This window comes from Populus nigra, chromosome 17, assembly GCF_951802175.1.
Source record: "Populus nigra chromosome 17, ddPopNigr1.1, whole genome shotgun sequence".
In the NCBI taxonomy this organism is placed as follows: domain Eukaryota; kingdom Viridiplantae; phylum Streptophyta; class Magnoliopsida; order Malpighiales; family Salicaceae; genus Populus; species Populus nigra.
In genome coordinates this window covers 6,749,529-6,766,455 of record NC_084868.1, presented here as the reverse complement: position 1 = coordinate 6,766,455, position 16,927 = coordinate 6,749,529, and the positions used below count along the sequence as shown (strand labels likewise).

The 16,927-nt window shown below is 32.9% G+C and overlaps 2 protein-coding genes across 2 annotated transcripts; both read right to left on the bottom strand.

The window, feature by feature from the left end:
- Positions 1-3,358: 3,358 nt before the first annotated feature.
- Positions 3,359-4,286, bottom strand: LOC133677204 (protein SMALL AUXIN UP-REGULATED RNA 12-like). Its single transcript, XM_062099092.1, has one exon. The coding sequence runs from the start codon at positions 3,900-3,902 to the stop codon at positions 3,531-3,533; it is 372 nt and encodes a 123-aa protein (XP_061955076.1). The 5' UTR covers positions 3,903-4,286; the 3' UTR covers positions 3,359-3,530.
- Positions 4,287-8,015: 3,729 nt separating this feature from the next.
- Positions 8,016-12,964, bottom strand: LOC133676448 (cell division cycle protein 48 homolog). Its single transcript, XM_062098090.1, has 9 exons — positions 12,810-12,964; positions 12,526-12,691; positions 11,695-11,923; positions 9,992-10,758; positions 9,688-9,909; positions 9,542-9,613; positions 9,170-9,451; positions 8,625-8,984; positions 8,016-8,527 (listed from the first exon to the last, which is right to left on the bottom strand). The coding sequence occupies exons 1-9, from the start codon at positions 12,836-12,838 to the stop codon at positions 8,246-8,248; spliced, it is 2,409 nt and encodes an 802-aa protein (XP_061954074.1). The 5' UTR covers positions 12,839-12,964; the 3' UTR covers positions 8,016-8,245.
- Positions 12,965-16,927: the final 3,963 nt, after the last annotated feature.

Sequence of the window (16,927 nt, the reverse complement as noted above, 5' to 3'; positions counted from 1 at the left end):
ATAACCAGAAAAATTGAACCATGAAAAAAACCGATTAAAATTTTGAAAAAAGTGGCCAGTTTGGTTTTGGTTTTATAAACCTAAAACCGAACTGAACCCAAACTAAAAAAAACCGAGTCAAACCGAAAAAACCAAGCCAAACTATAAAAACTGAGCCAAACTGGTTTGAACCGGTTTTGGTTCTAAAAAAACCGAACTGAACTGAAATTGATTGGTTTGACCCGGTTTTGGTTTTTTTTAAAAAAATTTCAGTTTGGTTATTTTTTTTGATAAAAACCGAACCGAACTGAAAATAATTACCCTACCTGCAACATATTTCAATAGGCCCCAAATACTTAATTTTTTTATATATAATTTTATTGGACTCTCATGGAGCGTTTCGTGTTTTCAAAAAATTCAATGAGCTCAAAAATGATTTTAAAAAAATTTAAAAAAATTAATTTTAATGTATTTCAGCATAAAAAATACTTTGATAAACAACCGCGCATGACTTTTAGGCACCGTGTCATGTTGTTTGATTCTATACAATATGCTTTCTCCAATTCTCCTGGATGTGAGTAAGTAATCCAATATACACTCTCCTTTTTAACTTTTTGATTATATTAACTTCTTTCTCACCCAATCTCTTTGACGTTTCAAAAGAATTGAGTTTAGTTTTGCATGTAATGTGTACTTTCCTTTGATGGACCTTGCCTTTTATTACGATCAGCAATCTTGGTTATGTCACTCTTACAGTGGATCAATTATCTGAATGAGAAACAAATTACCCTCTTCAATTATCTAGCAAGTGCTTGCTGATGCTGAGTCACTGTATCAATCCCTTGTTAATTGGTTTGTTTAACATTTAAAAAAAAAAGGAGTTTAGCATTCCAAAAGATGGTGCAAAGCAGCCGTTCCTTACTGTTGACTTCTGAGAGGAAAAACTAAAAGATTTGATCTGATCAAGGACATTCTTGAAAGAGCTATGATGAAGGGAAGATTAAGGTGAGGTTACTTGTTTTTGTTATTTTTCCTTCTGCTTTCTCTATCATTTATTATGTGCATGAATAGGGGGAATGTTCTTCTATCTCGTTTCAAGTAAGTGTAGCTAGTATATTGTCAATTTCATTTGTTTAAGCTTTTCAATTTTAGCTATTATTCTTAACAGATGCTTACATTTGTTGAAAGTTGAGAAGTTTGAATACTACTGATTGAGAAATTCTCAGTTTCTTTCTGATTTCATCTCAGAACATTGAGAATTTTAGGAAGAGTTATGAAGAAGGTGTTTGAATAAAGTATAGAACGGGGTCATCAGTGCTGTAATTCATGCCTTAGATTTACAGAAGGCTGGTGTATTGGGTGTGCGGTATTTCAGGCATTGAAGTCCTGAGGAGAAAACTGAAAGATAATTATTGCAGAGTTTTTATCATTTAGATCGAGTTTGGCAATTTTTGGTTTCTCCCATTTTGATCGAGTAGGCAATTTTAGGGTAAATTTGACGTTTTACTTTCCTAAAGCCTGATGTCCTGTGCTTGTTACTTTCCTAAACTCCTTGGACATCGGTACATAGAGGTGTTCATGGTTTGGTTTGGTTTGGGTTAAAAAATTTAACCAAACTAGAAGTTGTGATTTCTGAAAAATTTGACCCGGATTTAACCGAAAACCAGTTCAAACTGAATTATTTTGAAAACCGGAAAAACAGATAGCTCCCATAAAGTTATACCAGTATAAAGAAAAAATAACCATGTAGAGAGAGAAGATACTAACAATAAAACAAAAATTACAAATAACTAGAGTAGAGTGAACAAACACCAACATCAGACTAGGGATTACCAAAAGTTCTTGTTATTGACAGTAGCAAAAACTCAAACTATGTACTCTTAAAATCAACAATAAATATTAAATAATCACAAGCAAGACTTATTCATTAGAAGCAAAAACACTTTTTCAAAGGAAAAAGAACAGAACAACAAACCAATCAAATAGTTTATTACTTTGAAATTTTAAAATGGAGATACATGTTCTTAAAATATAAACCATTCAACCTCCTTGTCTTTTTTGGCTGTGATTCAAGATGTGCTCCAACTTGTTTTGTTATTAAAACAAAGAAGGTAAATGATTGAACCTATCTTTTTTGACTTTGTAATGTAGAAGTACAATATTTGACTTTGCAAGAGAATGAACAGAACAAAGGGAAAGAGAGACCAGAAAAACGAGTCACAGGAGAGAATGAGAGGGGGGAGGGGCGGCTGAAACAAAATCTTTAGGGTTAAAATGTTTTTAATTTTCTATTCATACCTGTTTTGTATTAGTTGGTTTAAATTTGATTCAATTGGTTTTAGTTTTCTAAAACAAAAACTGAACTGAAACAAGTGATTTTTCTAGTTTTTAAATAGGTTTTTTCGGTTATTTCTCTTAGTTTGGTTTTTTTTTTTGTTAATATTTTTTTATTTTCTTAGTTTATTAGGTTTTTTTTTTTAAGTATTGATATGGACCATAGCTGTAGCACTAAGAAAGTAGTGGAAAGTAGTGACCTATCAACCATGCATGGTGCAGCAAAATAACTTTAATATGAAAATAGAGTAAGAAAGGAGTTAATTCAAGGGGCTGGAGGCTGGAGGCTGGAGGCAGGGGAGGGTAGAATTCTCTATCTTTATTCCCTTTTCCCTGTTGTATCATGTCTCTTTGCATCACCAAGTCATCATATGCTCTGCTAGAGGTTTCAATTGGAGCTATAACGCATTTTTAACTTCCGGTGGAAAGGTGAGTGGGAGCTAATTCTCTTCGATTCTCAGGTGATGAACATGATCCCATGCAACTGTTTCCTTGCTGACCTGGAGACACTTGTTTCAAATCCAATAATATGAAGTCTAATAATCTGTCCATCATATTAAAAGTTCTGGCTTCACCAATCACCATGCATGGTGATGCCTTCAAATTCTTTATGATGCCTCTTCTTGTAAGAAGTGCATCCATTGACCTTAATTTCTTTCAATTTTATTGCGTAGCCTGGCCATCAACTTGCAAGGAGCAAGTTTAGACCGAATAGAGATACAAAATGTTTTGAAAGAAGTATGATACCGTAGAAGATTGGCGAAGATTGGCCATGGTCGAGTTTGTACATACTCTGTTTAGCTATGCAAGATTGCAAGGTATCATGACACAACATGCTAGGCCAATTTGCTTTGGAGGTCAAATTGCTGACTTGTGAAAGCTATAGGCTTATCAAACTCCAAATTTGTCGTCACTTGAAAGCTGTCATAATGCAGTTAGTAACTTTAGTACTGTACAGGGCTCATGGCCCTCATCTCATCTAGTAGGTGTAGCAGGTTCCATATTCACTCAGCTTGCTTAAGCCTTTTTCCCCTAGGAAGCAGGATGGGAAAGCAGAACAGAATTACCCTACTTTGAATTGAATTGCAATTATGAGCTAGACAATCTGTATGTTACAATCCTACAAAGTGTACAGCAATATCATGTCTACATATTAGCATTAGTGTAACCCTCATGAATCAATTAATTTTTTTCTTCAAAACTCAACAGATGAATTATTAAAGACACAAACACATCTTTCGATCCCGTGGGGAGCCAGCACAGCGAACAACATCAAGGAAAATGTTCTCATCGCAAGGAATGCATAGTTTGGAGCCAGCAGTGAAATCATATTCATCCTGAGCTTGATCCAGCAGTGCCTTGAAGAGTGGATGCTTGAGTAAGGTAATCTTGATTACAAACCGCTTATTGTTCTCGCCTACATAGACCACTAAATGACCCTTTGGGACATCTCTTGGAATCGACTTCCCTTCATGCGTGGAAGGCCACAAACCCCAATATTGGTACTCGCAGCAAGGCATGACTTTACTTCCCGTCTTTCTCCATTTGCTAAGGGATGCCACAAGAAAGTTCCTCTTAGTATTCTTCATATTAATTGTTTAGACGCGAAAAAGATGGGAGAAAGAAAAAGAGAAAGAGAAAGTGTTGTTGAAGTATATATAAAAGGGAGCAGAAGAGGTGGGGGTGGAGGTATGACAGTGAAAGAAGCTTATATATAAATGTAGAATCGGGAAGAGGAAGCCACTCTTTTGGAGCATTAAACGGTTGACAAAATGGGCAGCTAAGAGGATGAGTAATGAAATATTTTAAGCGTATATGTACTTAGTTATACACTACTTAGAGTGGGTACAAAAATACATATATAATATACTGTAGTTGCTGGTGCTCTTTGCCGTGCTGTACCGCTCTTTGGTTTTTCAAAAAGTAATGCATCTTGATACGAAGGTGTACGAACATGCATCTTATGATTTAAAGCGATTAAATTATTGTTCATATATATATATATATATATATATAGAGAGAGAGAGAGAGAGAGAGAGAGAGCAAAGATAAGTTACGACCCCACAAGTTGAGAGAGCGGAAAAGATAAGATATGAAGGAAGGGAAGAAGGGGTAGGTTTCTTGGGCAAAGTGCGATCCCACTCTTTTTTTTTTTATAATAGATAAATGTTCTAATGAATATAGTAAGATATATACATCAGTTTGCTCTGAATTCTGATGAGAGAGAGAGAGAGATAACTTTTCGAGCTCAGTTATGTAAATTAATGTTAAGAGAACTGAATACAAAACCTGTTCAAATGAGTGAGAGATCACTACTCTATAAATGGTTTTATTGCAAGAAAATGGGGTTTAAATAATTAATCAAGTTCCATTAAGCATGATGGTTCTTTCAGTAGAGTTACGTAACCAGCCAACTAATGAAATTGATTATGTGGTTAGCTCTGCTGGAACTCACGTTTGGTGAATGGCTTACATATTGCAATATGACCAGTGGCCGGCTTTGCCTTTGCAATGCTTTCCTCTGTCATCTATATCAGCTCGCCTTACCCTATATTCAACTCATCCTAATTCATGATCCTTAGAGTTGAAGTTGTGTGCTTTCCGTACAATGGTGTTGTTTTGCAAGGGAGGAGTATTTTGGAATCTCTGCAACGCATGCAGGAAATGGGCTATATGCTTTCTGCACTGCAAAATGGACGGAATGAACATATCTTAGATATTTTAGCATAATTCTCTTAATTTGACTCCATCCCTGTTCTCTTACCTACCAAAATCACTTCCTCGAGGGTTTTAGATTCATCCCTTTTCAAATGAACTGCATGTAATAGTTTTTAGTTCTGTTTACTTGTTAATGCCTGGATGTTTAAATCTCATGTGCCTATGGGTGGTCTTATTTTTAATTCTTAGGAAATCAAAGTCATATAAATGATACCTCATTTAGTACAAGATAGCACGAGTTTCGAGTTCAAAAACATTTCATATCAGAAAATCATATCTTAAAACTTCATCCGGCACATCCTTCACTGAATTTTATCTATGATCATATATACACACCATCCCAGGACTCAAATCCCTAGATGATAACTCGGAGATTGAAGAGTGAATCCATTCAATGAACATTCGAGCTAAGCCTCCAAGGATTGATCTCTCCATACACACAGAAAAAATAGAGAAACTAGAAAATAAATCGCTCTTATTGCTGCAGTGAGGAAGGGGGTGTGGTATATAGTTTTGAAGTGGTTGTTGAAGGAAGTAGTATGGTGAGAGACGATTGAAAGCCAGCACATTGGATGTCTATCTATGGCTTAATTCAAACATTTTGAGGTTGAATATTTGTGTCTGTCTTTTAAGTGAAGTAGACAAGAGAACTGGCTTGATGTCTCTGTTGTCAAGGAGACTTCTAGACTATTAATCAGGTCTGATCAAGGTGGAAGCTCACCATTGAATCATGGTAGATATATAAAGCTTTGAGAAGGAGGGGCTAAAAAGTTTGACTCGCCTTGGAAACTCTTGTGACCTTGTGTCAGTGTGAATAACAAGTAATGAGAGGAACAATTGTCCTCGGAAAATCCTCGTAGAATAATGCTATTTATATGTTGTAATAGAGAATTATAGCTGTGAGAATTGAGATTACTCACATTTCACATAAAAAAGGCAACCAGAGGATCCACACACACACACACTGTATTGTTATACTATAAAACTAAATTATCCTTTTATTTTGCTGTCGTTTCGTTACTGTACACTAACACACAATAATCAACGGTGAATTGCGTTGTTACCACTTACCATACACTGTGTAATCTATAAAAACTTAGTTTGGTTTTTTTTTTTAAAAAAAAAAAATTAATTTATTCCTTAAAGTTTTTTATTTTTATATTTTTAAACCCAGGTGTTCATGCTTTGGTTCTAAAATTTTATTTTCTCATATTTTAGTCCCTAGACGTTGACAAAGTCCAATTTGGTCCTCAAATCTTTTGCAAAAGTTCATTTTGGTCCCTAAAGTTTTTTATTTTTATATTTTATCTCCCAATAATTTTAAGTATTTATGTTTTGATCCTAAAAACTCATTTCCCTCGGGTTCTAGTCCTTTGATGTTAGGAGAGGAGAGAGAAAGATTTTGATTGTTCACATTTCAACCACATAAAAAAGAAGGATCTTGATGTTAATGGATTCATCTTAGAAAAGAGAGTTTAATAAATTTGATTTTCTCCTTTAACTTTACTGAAAAAAAGTAGAGCGGAGTTCATAAAGTTTTTTTTTATTTGGTTTGCGTTATTGTAAAGATCAATTAAAGTTATATTAACAAAACAAAAACAACTTTAAAATATTACATCAATGTAAAAAAAAATCTTATTTTTGTGCTTTTTTAAACCTAATAATATCCATCTATTTTTGTTATATGTTTTTGGGTTTAAGGTGTATTTTTGGGGGGTTTGAATTTAGTGTTAATAATGTTTAGGGATTAAAGGTTTGTGTTTAGAATTTGAGGTTTGAATTTAAAAGTTTGGAGTTTATGGTTTGGGGTATGAATTTAAGAGTGGAGTTTAAGGTTAAGAATTAGGAGTCTAGGGTTTGGATTTAAGAGTTGGGGGTTTGGATTTAAGAGTTGGGGGTTTTAGATTGGAGATTAAGGGTTTGAGATTTGGATTTAAGAGTTTAGAAGGATTATGGGTTTAAGATTTGGTTTTAAGATTTTAGGGTTTGAAATTAGGGTTAATGTTAATAGTTAGGGATTAGTATTTTGAGGTTAATTTAGGGTAGTTTAGAATTTGTATTGGAGGTTAATTTAAGGTTGAATTTCTTTGGCCTATTTTACATAGAGACACGAATTAGATTAGCTTGTTTTAATCAAAGACGCAAATGAGATTCGTGCCTCTGTCAATTCCACACTATTTTTTTCAAATAATTTTTTTTTTCCATCCTATTTTGCCAAAATTTTAAGTCTTTGGCAAAAGGAATAAAACCCCAGAAAAAATCAGCAGCAATCCCTCTGAGAGTTATGAGACAAAAGCTTTTGAATAATTGCACGCTCTTCCATTTTGTCTGCCGCAATAAAATATTGTTGGATATAAATTTTTTAAATTAACATATTAAAACAATTTAAAAATAATAAAATAAATAAATTTTAACTAACAAGCAGTCAGCGTCGTTACCAAATATTGTTGAATGATTTTTAGCTGTGTGGAAGTGACAGATGCTTAGATCTTAAATAATAGAAAACCGGGATATCTTGAGTTTATCAAAGGACTTCTTGCTTCTTGGTATTCCGTCTCCCCTTTGTTAATCAATAATCCATTCTAAAGTAAAACATAGATCAATACATACATTCGCATGTCGCAAATTCAAGACAATTTCTCCATTTTGGCAAAACATATCATTCAATCAGTCAGCAGCCTTTTGATTCAATCAATCAAAAGATATTTTCTGTAGGTACATGATATTTCATTCAATCAGGCGCCTTTTGATTTTCTGTGTCCATATCCCATTCTTCACCCAAGAAATTACTTGCCAAATACGATTAGTTTTTAAAAAATTACATGATATTTTGATCAGGAAACTGAAATTTGCAGTGTACAATCGACGATTTCTCCATTGGAGGATTCTAAAAGATGTAATTTAATGCATGACAAGTCCATAAAACGGCTCTGTTTCTATCTACTTCCAAGTAGCTAATCACATTATAATTAAGTCATTGGCAATTTAGAAGGAAACTTAGTTTCAGATAGTATCAGTAATAATCTTTCAAAATAAGATAACATGTTCAATTTTGACTTGAAAGGAGTCAAAGGAAGTGTTCAATTTTGAAAATCGCAAGGCCAATTTGGTCACAATAATAAAAATCCCCAGGAACTTCCAGTAAACATGCATGGATTTAACCAGATACACATATTAGGGCCCAAATCTATAAGCCTAGACATTTTACGATAACTTAACTGTAAAGGTCATCTTCATCAGCTCCGCCAGCAGAAGCTGCAAACGGATCGGACCCAGCACTAGCTTCAGCAAACCTGAATTCAGTTCCAAACCCTCTTGACTGTTGCAGTGTTTGAGCAAATGCCTGATACTTCCGGATGTCAGCATCACTAACACTCCGACGGGCATATTTCATGGATTCCTCAAAATGTGCTGCCTTGATCTCTGCCACCTCATCCTCAACATCTTCCTCCATAGCCTCAGGGTTCTCTTTTTGCCTCCTCTCCTTCTCAATATCCTACAAAATACAGATCCAAAATAAGTATCCGTGTAACAAGACAGCTAACTAGGGAAAACATAAGAAGACGGTAGCATTAAAAAAATCTGAAGCATACTTTCTCAATGTTCTCTCTTATGGCATATTTGCAAGCACGCTGGCATATTTCTGTAATATCAGCACCACTGAAACCCTGTGTGTACTTGGCAAGTGCTCTGAGGTCAACATCTTTGGAGACTGGTGATTTCCTCAAGCAAGATTTGAATATTTGAAAGCGTGACTCCTCATCAGGAAGAGGGATATAGATCAACTGATCAAGACGCCCAGGACGCAATAGGGCAGGGTCTATGATGTCGGGTCTGTTTGTGGCCCCAATTATGAAAACAGTTTTCTTTGCAGTCATGCCATCCATCTCCGTCAGCAGCTGGTTCAAAACTCTATCAGCAGCACCCCCAGCATCTCCTACACTGCTTCCTCTCTGCAAGTGAGGTATAGAACAGCATAAGAAAGAGGCAAAATAAAATACATCTCCATGACTTGCTAGATTAACCCTAGAATCATACATGCATGCTTAATGAATAACAATCTTATCAAATGCCAGTTGATCGCCATGATCTTGAAAAGGGTAACACATTCGAATGCACTCTAGATAAATTAATATACCTGAGTTGCAATTGAGTCAAGTTCATCAAAGAACAAGACACAAGGAGCAGATTGGCGAGCTTTGTCAAAAATTTCTCGTACGTTGGCCTCACTCTCACCAAACCACATTGTAAGCAATTCAGGACCCTTGACACTAATGAAGTTTGCCTGGCATTCATTGGCAATAGCTTTAGCCAGAAGGGTTTTCCCACATCCTGGAGGGCCATAGAACAGAACTCCCTTTGATGGTGACATTCCAAACTTCTCAAATTTCTCAGGGTGCTCCACTGGATATTGAACAGTCTAAATCACAGAGCACAATAGTTACATTTAGTTATAAAAGTTAACACAAAAAACACTAACAATTGCACACTGTTGAAATACAGCAATTACCTCCTGGAGCTCCCTCTTAACATTTTCAAGACCACCAATATCTTCCCAACTAACATTAGGAACTTCAACAACCTGATCAAAAGTTCTTAGTCAGAGACAAGAAAACAAATGGTACCCACACCAAGCATCTCAAGGTCAATACTTACTGTTTCACGCAATGCAGATGGGTTGCTTATTCCAAGAGCAGTCTTGAAGTGTTCGTCAGTCACTGCCATTGAGTTGAGTATTTCAGCATCTATTGTCTCATCTTCCAAGTCAATCACGTCCATCTTTTCTCTGATGCATTGAAGCGCAGCCTCGGTGCAAAGAGCTGCTAAGTCAGCACCAACATAACCATGGGTATCCTTGGCTATTCTTTCCAAATCAACCTGCATAAAAACCCAGAATTTCGGTGAAAAAATAGAAAAACAGAAAAGGAATGCATGGAAGGTTATTGTGTTTGTTGCTTACATCCTCAGCAAGCTTCATGTTCTTAGTATGAATACGAAGAACCTCAAGGCGCCCAACTTCATCTGGAACACCAATATCAATTTCCCTATCAAATCTCCCAAACCTCCTCAGAGCAGGGTCAATGCTATTAGGCCGATTTGTAGCCCCCATGACAATAACATGTGCACGGGATTTTAGTCCATCCATGAGTGTCAAAAGTTGGGAAACAATTCTCCTCTCAACCTCTCCATTTGTTTTCTCTCGCTTGGGGGCAATTGAATCTATTTCGTCAATAAATATAATTGAAGGTGCATTTTTCTCTGCTTCCTCAAATGCTTTTCTGAGATTACTTTCACTCTCTCCAGCCAACTTTGACATAATTTCAGGTCCATTAATACAGAAGAAAAAAGCACCAGTTTCATTTGCAACAGCTCGGGCAATTAGAGTCTTCCCAGAACCAGGAGGTCCATACAGCAGAATTCCTTTTGGTGGTTTAACACCAATTGATTTGAATAGTTGTGGGTGTCTCAAAGGAAGCTCCACTAACTCCCGAATCTGAGCCATTTGTTTTCTAACACCACCAACATCATCATAACCAACTTCATCCAATCTATCCTCATCCTCTCTTCTCACGGGCTCTCCCTCACAGAAGATCTCAGTGTCTGGAGCAACCACACAGTACTCCGGAGGGTCAGTTTCAATAACTTTGAATTCCACACTTCTCATTCCCCCTCGTACAAGGAAGAGGTCACCCTTCCTCACTGGGCGATATGCTTCCAAGAAATAAGCTGCATCATTTGCACAAAAAGAATTTAACACGTAATCGTATGTAGGATATCATAACTATAAAACAAAAGAATGACTAATAACAAGAACCATGTTTGCAGTTTCCACAAAAGAACTAGCAGTGTAAACTTTTCTTATCGCAATTTAAATACCAAGAAAAAAATGAAAACGTTATGTTATGAGACTAGAAAAATGGACAATGATATTTTATAGATTCAACAATCTCAAAAAAGTTCTACATTAACAATCAAGTGCAGTAAGAGATAGCTGCAGAAATCATTAGCCATTGGGTTTTCCACATGCATATATCAAGTAGTACTCCTTCACAAACTGCTGATAGCAGCAAAATTCACATTAAAAAATGAATGAAGAAAAATGAAGAAGGTACCCTCCATTTCTTTCACACATCACAACTATCATCTCATACATGCAAAACAAAATAACAAAGCTATCTACACACAGGCACACAAAAAGAGATTTTGAGCATGGTTGGTTAGGGGGATTGCAAAAATTAATCAGAGACAGGTCGTCAATAAGACAATTTTTAGTAGAAAGAGCAGACCAAAAATTTAAAACATGTGCAAAACTAGGACCCCACATAGAAATTAAAACCTTTACAAAAAGAAAAGTGATTTGAGCGAGTGCACGTAACACAAAAACATATCAAGTTCAGATGCCAAAATATTATAATTAAACAAGGACAAATTAAAGCAATCATAGGAGACATGTTTAAAAGGATAGCAACTTTCAGGACAAACTCAAACTTGAGAAGATAAAAAAAAAAAATTGTTTTGTAAACATGAGGAAACTTTCCCTAATGAATTCCAAATGTAGAGCTTATAAGCCTTTAAGTACAATCCATCATTAAGGACTAGTTGTAGTATCACAGTTTAACTACTGATATTGGCTGAAAATAAAAGGCTTAAGAAAACACTCACGCTTCAAGTATGCATCAAAGAGATTTCCAGTGACCCCTTCAATTGTGTCATCAATGGGCAAGATATGCACGCGTTTTCCATACTTGACATCAGGACACTGGTGTACAGATACCACGTCTCCAAGCCTAACCCTCAGGTTTGACCTCACAACCTTGTTCATCCTGATCTTTGGTTCATCGCATGAGTCATCAGCAAGGGCAATGCAAATAGTATCTTTCCTTTTCTTTCCCTGAACACCCCTCGTGCAACAAAGAACACCATTACCACAATGTCATAAAAAATTCAAGCAAAATCACGTTATTACATAACAAATACAAGTAGAGAGAGAACAAGAGTAATATACCCATGCATCCCTCATGGAAAAGAGAAGTGAATGTGCTCCTAATACATCTTATAAACTAAATTTGAAATCTTCAAAATAATAAGAACAAGAAATCATAACAATATGTAGTCCCCAAAGAAAGCTAATTCCATATTCAACATACATATACATCCTCCATTCAATCTCCTTGATTTAGTAATAAAACAAACCAAAAATACGAAATTTGACAAAGTATTCGCTCATTAGAAAACTACTAAACCCCCAGCTCACTAAAACACAGTTTCATCTGCAACAACCCTAACAAAATATCGATATAAGCGACGCCAAAGACACCCAATTCACAGATCCTAAAAGCCAACATAAAACATCATAAACCCGTATACAAATACAAGTGAAAAAAAAATTTCAACCTCAATCAGCCCCAAACAGATCAGAAACATAAATAAGAAAATACCCAACCCCAACAAGAAAGAACCCTGAAAGATTAATCCTGGATCGAAAAATCGAACCTTGATTAAGATGGTGTCACCCCGAAAGAGCTGGAGCTTCTCCATAGTCTCAGGATGAAGGGAAACGACAGAGTTATCATCATTAATAGCCTCATCAACAACAAGCCGATTCAAAGCCTTCTTTCTCTCCAAAATCGCGGTACTAAAATCCCTCTTTGTTCCTTTACTGCAAAACACAAATTAAGAAAGAAAAAGAGATAAATTAAAGATTTTAACTTTACAATCGAAATCGAAAGATACAAAAGATAAGAAGTGTAGATCTGTGCAAGTAATGATGTACTTACGAGTCAGAGGATTCAGCTTGGTTAGACATGGTCGAGAGACAGAGGTTAAACTCAGAGGGATAGAAAATATCTGTTTTCCTTTCCGAAAATTAATATTAATAATGGGATCTAATTCTAGATGACTGGCTGGGTGTTTGGTCTTTTATAGAGTGGTTAACTTCGTTTCTTGTTTAGAAAGAAAAGTTTATATTCTATTTTACCTTTTACTCTACTCCAAAAATCTATTTTACTTTTCTAATTTGGATTTGGATATTAGGCAAAAAAAAATAAAAATAGTCCCAGTTTACTGCGGTCATTTTAATTATATCTGCTGTATTTTCTTTTCCAATTATATTTTTAATTTATCAATTGAAATTCTCAATTAATAAAATTATTAAGTATTCAAGTGAAACTTATGTGATATTATTTTTTCAAACAAAGCCATCAAATTCCTTATAACCTTTTGGATCATGTAAAACTCACATCATAGATTCAATTATATAAAGAACATGGAACCCTTTTTTATTATATAATATGTTTTATCATTATTTTTCATAAATGCATTGATTTTTTTTATGAAAAAAAAAGATTATACATGTTTTAAGTGTTTGTTTAAAACTAAAAAAAAAGATTTGATTGATAATATATATATATATACCTCGAATGTTTGTGTTGAGACTTGATTCTGTTTATTTTTATGTTTCAAAAATATTTTAAAAAAAATTAAATTTTTTTTCTTAACTTTAAATTAATATTTTTTAGTGTTTTCAAATTATTTTGATGTGTTAATGTCAAAAATAATTTTTAAAAAATAAAAAATATATATTATTTTAATACATTTTTAAATGAAAAATATTTTGAAAAGCAACCGCAGTCATATTTTTAAATACAGTATAAATTGAAATTTCTCTTGTAACTTGGTATTCAAATTGTTGAGGTTTGTCCTTGAATTGTTTTTGGTTTATGAAGAAATTGTATTAACTTATTATTTCATCTGTATTTGAATTGTGTGTCAATTAATAAAAAAATTGATATTATAAGAAAACGGGATGATTGGTAGTATAAAAAGAAAATATATATTTTTTATTTTATAATAAGGCATATATTTAAATCAGTTTGTTTGTTAATTGATATTAAACACTTTCCTGATATCATTTTAAAAGCATACTTTCCACATTAGCCTGGTATACTATACTTTGAAGAATTAAAAAATAAAATATATATTTTTAGAGTTTTTTTAAAATAAACCGCAGATCTCTAGCTTTGAGAGGCTCGTTTTTTGCAAGGGGCTATTAATCATATATTTGAATATTTGAGTAAACATTTATCATTTTCATATAATTTCTTGAATTATTCAAAATCTTTTCCATATATTTGAATTTAGAGATTTATTCTTCAAATCATATTTTAGGTAATTCACCTGGATTACCCAAAACTTTAACTCACTGCCCCTTTAATCTATTTTTAAAATTCCTCAATAAATTTCAATAACTATATAAAATTAGGCCCAAAACTTTTTTGACTATACCAAATTAAATTAATTGGGATAACTTAAGTAACTTGATTTTTTTTTCTTTTAATCAAATTATCCAAAATTTTCCAAATTAACCATTTTTAAAATTTTATTACCTAGATTATCTTGGATGATTTGGTAATTCAAAGTTTTTTTTAATAGTGTTCGCCCTTGAATCACACAAAATAATTATAATTTTAATTTATTTTCTAAACCAAGAAATATAAATTTTGGAATCAATCTATAGAAACAAACAAGTCTTGAGCTCACGCTTCAATGCATATCATATAAAAAGTATATAACCACATTAAAAAAATATAAATGGTGTTGTTTTTGCTTTTATGATGAAATATTTGAAACAATAATTAAAAACTCGACTAGAATAAATTAATTGACCATTATAGATAGGAACAATATTTAAAATTAATAAATGAAAAATAAATTGGTTTGACTTATTCGATCAAGCGGTCAAACAACAAATAGACTGCCTAACTCAAATGATGATCTAGTTTTTAAAAAAAAACAATGTTTATGTCATTTTAGTCTTGTCTAACTCGAGCTTAAAAGTGAAAATAAAGAATTGTCAAAGGATTAAAGTAAAAAAAAAACTAAGGGAGTGAAATGAGAAAAAAAAAATTGTAACGATTATGGTTAACACGTGAAATTTACAATTTGGATAATGAACACGATCATAATAAGTTAACTCGACTAGATAATTGATTTTTATTTTTCTTTCCTTCATTCTCTTATCGGCCGAACATTTATTGGGTCTTAATTAATCACAAATCAGATTAAATCTAGAAGAAAATAAAAGAGTTATAATAGAATTTAAGTTGAACTTTAAAATTATATCATACCATATTGATCTTAGTCAGCTTTGATAACAAACAAAATTTAGAACTATGTCAAAATATAATCTCAATTTGGCATAATTTTTTTTAAGTTAGGCAATAAAAAATGATGAAATTTTTTTTATTATTATTTGAAGTTAAATAAAAAAAATTAATGATAACAAAGGCTAAATTATTTTTTTTAAAATTCAGGGGGAAATGCATTAAAAAACAACTCTACATGTTGTGCACGACCGTAGAATCAGTGATTTGCGCTAGGGGCTTAAACATGTGTAATAATTTTTTAAATAAATTTATTTTGCTTCTAAATAAAGACTAAAAATAATTGCAAAAAACACCCATAAAAAATCTCAGGTGCGCGAGCCTCACTACCCAGTATGTCCAGGCATTTGAAAAAAAAGCTCAAGTATCTGTGCCTTATATTTTTTTAAGTTTTTAAGGGGTCTTTTATTAAATAAATAAATAAATAAATAAATCAGGTGACACATCGCATATTGAAGCAGACGACTTGACGCTCGTTTGCCCATAATCCAATCATCAATGTGGTGACCGAAAAATCAAGACAAAGAAATTTTAGCTCCAAATCTTTTTTTCAACCAATTTTTACTAAGAAACACCTTATAAACACCCTCACAACACTTAGAAACCAATTTATCAACCTAATAAACTCCAAAAATGACCCTAAAACATGAAATCAAACCGGGTTAGATTTTTCTTGATCTTGATCTACTTTTTTAGGTAATATCAAGGATTGAAACAATCACCATTCAACTCCTTTAATTAAATGGAACTCATGAACACCAATATCAATCAGTTTAGTAGTTGAAATATGTGAAAACGATGACTTTCTTTCTTTAAACCAGAATCCGATGAAAATCTCTCTTCCCTTAAAAAACAGGGACTTAAAAACAACAGAAATGAACTAATTTTATAAATTAGAGGATTAAAATGTATTTTTATGTCAACTTTAAACACGCTATCCATTTTCTGTGCATTTTCTAAGTTGGTCATTTGCCTTTCAATTTTATCCCTAGCTAATAAAATTGATGCAATTGAGTGCTAATTTTGCAACTAAAGGACACAATAAAAAAAGTTAAGAGGGCAAAGTAAAAAAATAAATAAAAATGGCACTGCTCTAGTTTACGGTGCTTGGATAATGTTTGACATTGTTCAAAACACCCTTGCGTTTTAGTATATTTAGTTATCTTCAATTAAAAAATTGTAAATAATTTCCTATTTATTAATAAATTAATCTTTTATTGTATGTGATACATACACACATACTTAAAAAACCATTTGGTGTTGTTGTAACTTCTCATTTCTACTCAACCACATGCAAAAATCGCTACGTAAACTAAATAGTTTATTTTTTTAATAGCCTCCACACATAATTATGTTACAAATTTTGGTTTTGTAAATGCTAAAATAACTTATTTTTTTTATTATTAATAAAAGGCCTGTTTTTTATTTATTTTGCATGCAAAAATTTATTTTACAACAGTTTTAACTAAACATGTATTTTTAAAAACCTATTTTTAAAAAACTATAACTAAAAATAATTTTTTAAAATCTATTTTTTAAAACCACAAAAACTATTATAATATCAAACAAATAAATATTTTACAGAAAAATCTGAATTTTAAATTTTTGTTAGAGATTTGAAAAATGCTTAATTAAGCTTTAATAAGAAACTTGTCAAATTATATATATATATATATATATATATATGCATGCATGCGCGTGTATTTTTGTATTATAATTTATTTATTTATAGT

What these genes read in the sequence shown, in the direction of transcription:
- LOC133677204 (XM_062099092.1), bottom strand. Translation starts at nt 3,902, where the DNA reads ATGAAGAATACTAAGAGGAACTTTCTTGTGGCATCCCTTAGCAAATGG.
- LOC133676448 (XM_062098090.1), bottom strand. Translation starts at nt 12,838, where the DNA reads ATGTCTAACCAAGCTGAATCCTCTGACTC. An exon ending in GTGACACCATCTTAATCAAG is followed by an intron (nt 11,924 to 12,525) that starts GTTCGATTTTTC and finishes AGGGGTGTTCAG; the next exon opens with GGAAAGAAAAGGAAAGATAC. An exon ending in CATCTGCATTGCGTGAAACA is followed by an intron (nt 9,614 to 9,687) that starts GTAAGTATTGAC and finishes ACTTTTGATCAG; the next exon opens with GTTGTTGAAGTTCCTAATGT.